Here is a 10,087-nt window from a genome sequence, read left to right on the forward strand (position 1 = left end):
CATCCGGCCCCATTACTGCAATATCTGTTGAGAGTATCGCCCAAACAAAATAGGCTGCTTCGCCGGAACGACAGCTTGCCTCTCCACAAGGACGCATCAATCATTTTGGAAATGCGGAATTCCAACGCGGACAAAGCCAGTCTGGCGCTCTGCTGTTTTCTTAGCCAGCCAGCGTGTAGCTGCGTACTACAGCCTGAACGGCCTCGTACGAAAAGATACACACATGACGGTTGCAGCTCGAGCGGTTCTCTCTCCAGTTTCGAACTTGGTCCCTCGGGTGCAGCGCCATGTCCAATAAGAGAAACGGTGGCACTATCAGTCACGAGAGCTCACAGGTAGCACTCCTGGTGGGTTGCTAAGCTGATTGACAATTTCCTTCGGCAAGGAAGAACAGAGCTGTTATTCACAGAAAACTGAATGCATTCACAAATCTACCGGCGCCTTGTTGTATTTACACCGTAAAAGATTACCAAAGATGCCTCATCAAGCCTCGCTGTATGTGACAGTGAAGCGCGTCTGAGTTCCAGTATACTAAACTGTGCATGCAAAAACGCCTGTTTGACGTGAAGGATCCGGCAAGACGACCCTCCTCTCTCAGGTGTTTTGCGCGTATACTGATGAGAAAAAGAGACCTCAGAAGCCTCGTCGAGCTTTAATATACACGTCATCGGGGATCGGGATGACTTGCTCCTTCGGCTCGTACAGCTTCTCGGGCCGTTCCGCAGCCTGCGTTCAGGTGCATGCAGAAAGACAATGTCATCATTTTTTGCAAACAGAAAAGTGACAAATCGTGATGGCTGCCCAAAAACACTGTTATACCGACCTTGCTGCTCTGTACCGGTGCGCCAATAATCTCCAAACAACACATGCGGAGCTCATAAAGTTTCCTTGCCCTCCCTCGCCTTCCGATCATCGATGCAAAATACTCCAGAGTCCTCGCGCAAGCTGTGCTCGTCAAAATCGCGTCTTCTTTTCTCAGGACCGCCTGCTCTGCGTCCCGCGACACATGGAGGAATCAGTCGAGAACAAAGGAACCCAGTCGAATATCTTTTGACGATCCACACAGTTCTGACTGTGGTCTTGCAACAAACTGGAACAAGGTAGATATCCATTCCTCTACGACCACGGAAGCATACACACACATGTGCATAAGTTCGGTGGTAACAAAGGGGACGGAAAAGGTGTATAATGCCACTCCTCTACGAGAGACAAGCATTCTGAAAGCAATCCAACTTTTCTGCATCCCAACGGTTTCCTCACTCACGTCCATGATAAGATCCTTAAGCATTTCTTGGTGTCGGACTGCCGCTGTCGCCTCTCGTGGCACCTCGCGTAGTGAGTTCAGAAGCAGCTCGCCGCTGAAACCAAACAGCAAGTCTTCACTTCACGTGAGTTTACAAAAATACGTATGCACGAATATGTACGTGTACACAAATATCACTCACATGCACATATTTTGGTGGCCACTCGCACGCATACACATATACGTGTATCCGTACACATACGTGTCTCTGCATGTGAAACAGCAAACATGCGTGCAGACGCAGATGCTACACGCTGACAACCGAGTCAAAGCAAAGGTGTACGCAAGAGGGACGGCGTTTCCGCCTTGGACGTCTCGTCCCGGACGAGGCGCCAGAGCGCCCGCAGGTCGAAGGAGCTGACCATTTTGTCTTGTACGGTTCAACTTTGCACGCCTTCTCGACTAAATTCAGATTAGTCCAACTGCTTACCAATTCCAAATTTCCACGGGTCTCTTCTTCCAGCCACCTGGGGTACCCTGCGCTTCAATCTGGTCCAAAACTTCTGCGCCAGACTGGAGCTGTCCGAAGACAACGTGCTCGCCATCTAGCCACGGGCATGCGTCGAATGTGATAAAAAATTGGCTGTTGTTGGTGTGCTGTCTCCGCGCCTTGGCCATCGACAACAAACCTGGCAGACACGCGGAGATACACCCAAGACGATGGGGCAGAGAAGCACAGAGGAGCACGAAAGAAAGCAGAACAAAGCGAGGACAGGGGAACGCACAATCGAGACAGAGCACGAATATGGGGAAGAAAGCAGAACCCAAGTCACGCGACGAGAAACTCGGAACCAGGGACAGAGAACACGCAGTGCCGAGGCGAGAATTGGACACAGCCCGATGGGAGATCGAACTGTCGGTTAACTGCCGAAACCTGGCCCCTTCTTTTCGTTTCAAAACGAAAAAGACACCAAGTTCCTGCACGCGTCGCGTGCAAGTCCTACACAAGTTAAAAAGTCGCCAGTGAAACGAAGATACCAAAAAACAGAAACACAATCTCTACCGATTTCGCAGCACTTGGCACCCCTCGAAGCTACACGCAACCTGGACTACGCAGATAGCGGGAAGAACACGTGTCCAACTGAATGTTGGGGGAAATGGTTCTTTTGCCCGTATACGACCTGTTCCTAGAAGACGCACGCTTTTCCCTTTAGCTGCATTTAGAGGCAGTCTATCTTCGATCTCCTCACGGCCCCAGTCCGCATGCCACCCCGTTGTGCGGGAGAGTCTGCCACGGCGACACACAAGTGCTGTCGGAGAAACCTGGAGCACCCACAACTCGCTCGAGCTCCCATGAAGGTAGTTCTACGCTACTTGTTACGCAGCGCGTGCCTAGTGTCCGTCTCCTCACATGTGCTCTTCACGTCCGCCCTCTAGACCAAGTAGCGAGTCGCTCTTCACACAGCCCGTCAATCACAGGCCAGTGCCTTCATATTAAGGCTCTTTCGCGGCCCAAGCGAGTCCTTCTTTCAGGTCCGTCTCCTCACCTCGTTTCGAGTGCTTGTAGAGGAAACGCTCATCACGGAAGAACTGACCGTAGATGCTCTCCCCGCCCCTGCCGTCGCCCCGGTGAATATCTCCTCCCTGGCACATCTATAAGGAAGAGACGGCACGACACGCTAAAGTCGCCTTCCATACTCAAGGCGTCTCCTTGTCAGAAGGGGAGCGGGCCACGCAACGCAGATTCGTCCACTCACAGCATAAATGCAATTCAATCAGAACACGGTTTGAATCCTCATCCTTTCTTTCACCTTTCATTGCTTGGACAAGGACGGAAGGATCGTGTTTTCCCCTGCATCTCCTCTTCACCGCTGACGAGTACACAGAAGACGCTCCGTACCACGCCAAGAGCGCCTGCCACGGCCAAGTCTCGCTGCCACACACACACACCTTTCCCATCCAGAGACGCAGAGCGTGGCAGTTTCTCTAGCTGCTCGCGTGTTTGAGTAACCGATCAAAAACGACCGCTCCTTTGGTACCTACACACCCAGAGACATACGGAGCCGCCGAACCGACCATCAATCCCCGGTTCCAGAGTATGCTGATCTCTCGCGTCGAGCACGGCCTTGCGCGCGCTCTTACGAAACGAAAAACGTGTGTTTTCCGGTGTTTCACCTTTCATCCATCGCGGGAAGACTGGTTCGGTTCTTACAAAGCCGGGGACGATTCTGTGGAAAGGGGTGCTCTTGTACCACCGAGGGCGCATCCAATAGCCGAGGCCAGTCTCTCCTGGAAAAGAAGCGAAAAGATTTTACGGGTCTACAAGGACCGTGACTCCAAACATGGGCACGTGCCTTTACATCCGCATGCATTGACGAATCGCTACATGTGGCCAAGGTGAATTCACAGCAAACAGCCCGTTCGTGACGTGCTCCATGGCTGAGCCTAGGAACAGGCAAAAGGGGGGTGGTGAGACGAGGCTCCTGAGTTATCGTCGACGGCTTGGCTTTTTGCGCCTCTGGAGTTGCGTGTGACGCCCCCCCCCCTTCCCCCCCAGAGGTCTAAAATCAGAAGAGCGCAGGAAATGCCTACCCGTGCAGAGACACCGGAAGTTCTCGGCCGTTATGGGGTGTGTGTCGGCAAATAACTGGAAGAGCGAGCAGGCGGCAGAGGACACAGAAAGGTGAGACACCGCACACGCAAAGAGTAAATGACACGAGGGAAGACGCCCGCGCTCACGTTGAGTGCCTACGAGCGAAAAGAAGACAAGCTCCAATTAACCAATCAGTCGCCTCGGGACTTCGAACCATCATACGAGCACTTCAATGGACGGTGCAATGCCCTACCCAGACCACTACCGAAGTCTGAACAGATACTCGGAGAAGCACAGAACTTCATGGTACTAGGAAATCCTGAAAGCGACGGGAACCGGAGCCAGGGAGACAGCAGACCCTCCCTCGGCTGCTCGCTGCATGATAAGCGGGCGCAACGGTCCTTTCTTTCATCCGCGCTACCTTCCGTTTTCGCTCTTGGCCTCACCTGAAACACCATGCGTCCTGCATCTCGACCTCCGATGGAAATATCCAGATGCACAAGAGGGTTGGGGAGGAAGGAGCGTCGACCGGCGTCACTCAGTGGAGACGCCACAGCTGGAGGCAGACGAGAAGACGCAGGGGGAGAAGAAGAGGGAGGAGAGGAAGACGCAGCAGGAGGCATGTAGGAGGAGGGAGGGGGCCCAGTTCGCATGGAGCTAGGACTTGTGATGGAAGGTAGACGAAAGCGAGGCATCTTTGGAAAGGGAGAGAAGAAGGCCAGAGGCAGAGCACACACTCTTGGACTTTGCGAGTCTAGCTAGGAAGAACACAGATGATGTCGCAGCCCAGAGATCCGCATTGTTGTCCCACCTCTCACTCTAGCGCTGACATTTTCCCCTCCCTCCGACCCTCCTGTCTCCCCCTAACCCCCTCTCTCCCCCTAACCCCCTCTCTCTCTCCCGCTGATCCGTGATGCGGGGCTCTCCGCACAGCAGAGCGGCTGGGGTTTGCGCCTGGCGGGATCTCCACAGACACAACACAGATCTTCAGAAAGGCCGAGCAGAACAGGCGAAGGCGGAGAGACTCGCGCTTGGACACCGTAACAGGCGCGTACACTCGACACCTCTGTACGTTGACGGAGCACCGGTAACCAACGGAAAAAGGATCTCCTCTCCGGCGACGATGGATCGGACTCAGCCACACACAGAGCTATTCGTAGACGCATGCAGAGGCACACTACACAGACTCCTCGGTGCTCGACTCTAGCTGAACGTCGTCTTTCTCCGCATATCAGTTGGTACGCATGTGCATGCTTACATATGCATACAAAGTTGTGCAAATGCACAAGTGTCTCTATCTATATATATGTTTATATAAATATATACATTTGTCTCTGTTGTATAGGTATGTGCAGGCGTGTGTGCCTGCATGGGTGCAAACCCTCGATTCTTCGTGGTGGTAACGAAGCCAAAACGCCACGACACACAACAAAGTGTGTCGACGGTATCTCGGGATCGAACAGAAGTGACTCTACCCCCGCGCGTCGTCTGGTTTTTCGAGCTATCGGCATATGGAGACTCCCTAGAAAGGCCAGACACTCCGCTTTTCGCGGCGTTTGCGTGTTCTGCGAAACCCGCTTTTCTCCCTGCAGTGACCGCATGCGCGCTGGCCACGGCTCCCAACGTGGGACCCGAATATAAGCTGGATCGCGGAGAGACGGCACGGCGTATCAGAGGGTGAACTGACAGCGTGTTCGACGACTTTTCTCCCGCGATTCGAGAAGAGAGACGAACCCAACCACCGGTAGGGGGTTCGTCACAATTTTTACCACGCCTGTGTATGTGGGGTTCATCTGCGCTCTGAGCGTGGTCGGGGAATTTCTCTCCTGCATGTTGCCTGTGGTTCTCGCCCACCGCAGGTTCACTCTATCTTGTGTGTTTTTCAAACACCACGCGTGGAAAGAGGGCCTTTCTCCCTTCTCCTTCCGCCCTCGTTTATCTCTTCGAGCAAACAAACCGCCCCCGTAACCATGGCGCCAAAAGCAGGTCAGCGGTCCTCTGTGATGAAGTAATCCGCGCGCTAGACCCCACATGCGTACGGAAGAGAGACGTTTCTTTGCTTCTTCTCCGTTGGAGGTTTTTTCCTTTGAATCTTCCGGCCATACGTCACCGCCGACGCCCCAGAAATCCCCGTCCTTCTCTGCTGGGGAAAACGGAGGGGAGCCTGAACGTGTACTCCCAAAACTCCTCGTGTCCTTGACTGAAACTTTTCCGGGGCTTCCATCAAACTTTTTCCAGGCAGATCTTCAATCGTGTCCCTTTTTGAGCACGTCTACACGGGAGAAAACGTTTCCCGCGCAAGCAAATCTCGCCCTCGGATCTGCGGTGTCCCGGCGCGTTCTGCCACCGTCTCTCCGTGTATCCCTACAGATGTATATTTAGGCCCATATGGGCATTGATATGCATGCAGATAAAGATGCAAATGTAGGACCGTACGTTTCCACGAATTGGTGTACGTAATCACGACGACGTACTGCACGTGTGGATTCGTCCGCAAGCGCAGAGCTGTCTCCACATGACTCGACAGGTTCTGCAGGAAGCCATGTGAACACATCGGCCTGATATGCACAGGCGTGCATGCATCCCGTGTATAGGCTGCTGCGCAACTGCGAGGTGTGCTGAAGCCAAGGTTTGAGAGGATTTGTCGGGAATCTGCGGCGCGTGTTTGTTCAGGAGCCTCGTCGGGCGCAAAGGCCACGAAGAAGACTGTGGCGGGGAAGGTGAAGAAGGCGCAGCAAGCTGCTAAGGGCCTGAAGGCGTCCAGCAGCTTCAAGAAGGCTCGCGTCCGCACCAACGTCCACTTCTTCAGGTACTTAGAGATTTGGGTGTGGGGACCAAAAGGGTTGACGTTGGCTGCTGTTCAAAGGAGGAGAGAAAGCTCGATGCCTCCTGCCAAAATGGCTGCACGTCTTCCCCGGGACTGATCATGTCAGAAGTGCATTTTTCCAAAAAGCCATTTGAAACAGGACAACGTCGGGGGTGTGTAAACAGGAAAGGAGCTGCATAGGCATGTGTATGTACGTACACATGTTCCACATATGCATATGTGCATATATGTATGTTTGTATATATATATATATATATATAGATGTATGTATATATATATATATATGTATAACTATGCTTCAGGGCTTGGCATTAGGTGATGAGTGATCGCTTGTCTCCATTTTTGGTTGCTCTCCTGACGACAAAACATGGCAGCGCAGGGGGCAGACAGGAGAGGGGGACGAGTGTACAGGAGAGGGGGACGAGTGTGCGGTGGAGAGCTTTCGGGGTAGCTGGGTGTAGGGCATCTGATACAGCCGTTTATTCGCAGACGCCGAGGCTGTTTTTTCGTCGGCGTCAGATTGTAGGGCGGCAAGATCAACCTGATGAAATTAACAGACGAGGGATAACTCTTTTCTGCCCTCTGCTGTCAGTCGACATCAGCACAAATGCACGGAGAGTATAGCAAGTAGAAAAGCAGCGGATGCAAAAGTCTCTGTTCTGCCGTTTCTTTCGTCGCTGTGTTCTTCGGATTCTCCGAAGGAGCACGGCGCGTGTTCGTGTTCGCCTGTCGTGCTGGCGGCTGGCCTCTCGTGTGTCGTTCTGCATGCTCTTTTCGCCGCGCTGTTGGGTGGCAAGCGTTCACGCTGCCACACCGGTGTATGTACACCCTGCTGTGTGGGCCCACGACGAGCTGTGTGTTGTGCGCGTGTTTTGTCAGGCCACACACTCTGCGCAAGGCCCGTCAACCCAAGGTTGTGCGCCGGTGTTACGAAGCTGCCACGTGCACGTTCCCCAAGCTGGCCAAGACAGACAAGTACACCATCGTGCGTCAGCCTTTGACGACGGAGTCTGCCATGAAGAAGATCGAGGAAACGAACACCTTGGTCTTTTTGGTGGACCCTCGCAGCAACAAGAGGCAAATCAAGCAGGCCGTTAAGGAGCTGTACGACGTCGACGCACAGAGAGTGAACACCCTGATCCGTCCTGATGGAATGAAGAAGGCGTATGTGCGCTTGACTTCCGACTACGATGCCCTTGATGTTGCCAACAAGATCGGAATCATCTGAACTAAATGTCTCGAGATGCGGTTTTTGTCTTCGCCAGTTTTTCTCTTGCGCGGGTGCGTCGCCTTGTTCCTGTGAGAAGGACGGACGCGGAAATCGTCATTTCTTCTCTTGAAAACTCTCTTCTCTGTCTAGTCTCTCTGCACAACCTGAACAAGGGTATGCCGACCTGTGCTCGCTGGCACATCTTACGGCTGCGCGAACACCAGAAACACATGTCCAGGCAAAATGGTTGGGCGGTGTCGACGCGCGACATCGGAAACGCCACAAAAGTACACAACATTGCTAAACGGTGGCCGAAAGTTTCCAGCAGAAAGGGGTTACCGTACGTCTGGGAGATAGACTGCAACACGTGTAGAGGATCAGAAGAGTCACGGTAGAATCGCGCAGCAGAGAGTACGACAGCTGACGCACTCGAGGGCATACGCATTTCCAGAGGTGTTCAAAGCATATCGGTCATCCGAAGTCACAGTAGAAACTGATTTTTCAAAAAGTGAGGACCAGGTGGAGCAAGAGGATAACACAGAGAGCGGGGAGACAGGAGAGCCGCAAAGAGCCAGCCTTCGTTTCCACACTTCAGTCCACGTGTATACCGTTGTGTGCATGCACAACAGTACAGGACCTAGCGGGGTAGGAACGACAGGGTTACTTCCTTCGGGGTGGGTGCGCCGCTGTGTACAGGCTGTCTAATCTAAGGGGCAAGTGAAGCTCGAGGCTATCAGAGGGTCTAGGCCCCGACAGCTAAGGCGAACGCCAATCGGGATGCAGCCTAGATAACGAGGCATGCTCGTTTGAGGGGATGGCAGCGGACTGTACACACATGCCGTCCACAGTCACAGAGAGATCTCTCTCTTCAGAAGGCAGAGACGAAACGGAAAGCTCCTCCCACATTCTGCGCTTCCCCGTTTTGCAATCCACTGTTGTCTGTCAGCGGAGCGCCACGGATTTCCACGAGGAACGATGCCAACTCCCTTCGCGGCCGCTACAACGGTGATGCAACTCTCTTTCGCTGAGAAATACCGAAAAATCTGGTTGATTTGAGCTGACTGGAAACTGTGAATTTGCACGTCAGTGCGCCTGTGTGCCCCGTAACCTTACGCTGTCTCCCCTCGTAATAAATTTCCTCGAAACATTTCTTTGCTTGCGTACACCGCATAGATTCACAAAGTGTCAAACACTGCGGAATGCACGAATGCTCGTTCCGCCAAGAAAGAGCCGGTTGACTCAGAGACTCGGCCGCCTCGCAGCTTGCACCTTCTACACATGATATACGTCTTTCATCCTTGTTGTCGCTCTATGGGGTACACAGATTCTGAATGTGTGCAGAAAGCACTCTGTTTCATTTTCGCCACCGTGCTTCTCCGCCCTTACTTTCGTCCCTCCATCCCACCGTCTCTTCCACCGAACCTCGCCCCCCGTAAGTCGTGTACCCCTGCCGGACGGTCTGAAGCCATTTCACGAGTTTCACTCGCTGATCACCCGGTAAGAGTGGGCATAGGTTGAGGTATAAGACACGGCGCGTGTGAGGGCCTGTCTGATAGGGTAGTACTGTTTGTAACGCAAATATGTTTTCTTCACACGTCTGCCGCGACACTTGTCCCGGCGTTCCAAGTTCGCTCATCGCTCTCTCGCAGCTCCAAAGGCTATGGCCCGGGACTGCCTCGCTGCAGCGGGGAGAGAGAGCTCGAGTTCGGACACTTGAAAGAGTGCATCTACAGGACTTCGTGGACGTACATACACCTATTTGTGGTCCGACAAAAAAAAATAGTTTTGGCATTTCCACTTGCCCGTCAAAATGACCTGGAACCATCTCTAATGAACCCAACCACCAGGGCGGTTGGCTACGTTCGCGTTTTTCACCTTTTTTTATCCGTTGCAACGAAAACGCTGTAGGCGATCCCATCTATAAAAGTTAACAGGCAAGAGGGAGGACTCGGGAAGCCGGTAGCGTCCTCGAGAAGGAACACGGTTGCTATCCCATCGAGTCGTCTTCCTTAACCACACAGAAGTCGACGACGCGCTGTGAGGCTGAGACGAGCGTCCGTTTGGCATAACCTCGCCAGACAGAAGCACTTCAGATTTCCGTGTACCACCTGCAAATCTTCGACGAGGGATCGAGTTCTTGGAGGAGTCAATCCCAGTTCGTAGGTTTCGTCTCAGAGAAGAGACCGACCTCCCAGAAACCCCGAACCCCCTCGT

The 10,087-nt window shown here is 53.2% G+C and overlaps 2 protein-coding genes across 2 annotated transcripts; one reads left to right on the forward strand and one right to left on the reverse strand.

The window, feature by feature from the left end:
* Nucleotides 1–633: 633 nt before the first annotated feature.
* Nucleotides 634–4,531, reverse strand: NCLIV_015405 (putative cyclophilin; the record flags this gene model as incomplete). The annotated part of the gene is made up of 7 exons (XM_003881732.1): nt 634–726; nt 1,265–1,358; nt 1,734–1,932; nt 2,791–2,896; nt 3,456–3,532; nt 3,836–3,890; nt 4,283–4,531. The coding sequence occupies 7 exons, from the start codon at nt 4,529–4,531 to the stop codon at nt 634–636; spliced, it is 873 nt and encodes a 290-aa protein (XP_003881781.1).
* Nucleotides 4,532–5,806: 1,275 nt separating this feature from the next.
* Nucleotides 5,807–7,891, forward strand: NCLIV_015410 (hypothetical protein; the record flags this gene model as incomplete). The annotated part of the gene is made up of 3 exons (XM_003881733.1): nt 5,807–5,822; nt 6,510–6,645; nt 7,543–7,891. 3 exons carry the CDS (start codon nt 5,807–5,809, stop codon nt 7,889–7,891), a joined length of 501 nt encoding a protein of 166 aa, XP_003881782.1.
* Between the last annotated feature and the right edge of the window lie 2,196 nt (nt 7,892–10,087).

The sequence above is a fragment of the Neospora caninum genome, chromosome VI, assembly GCF_000208865.1.
Source record: "Neospora caninum Liverpool complete genome, chromosome VI".
Lineage (NCBI taxonomy): Eukaryota > Apicomplexa > Conoidasida > Eucoccidiorida > Sarcocystidae > Neospora > Neospora caninum.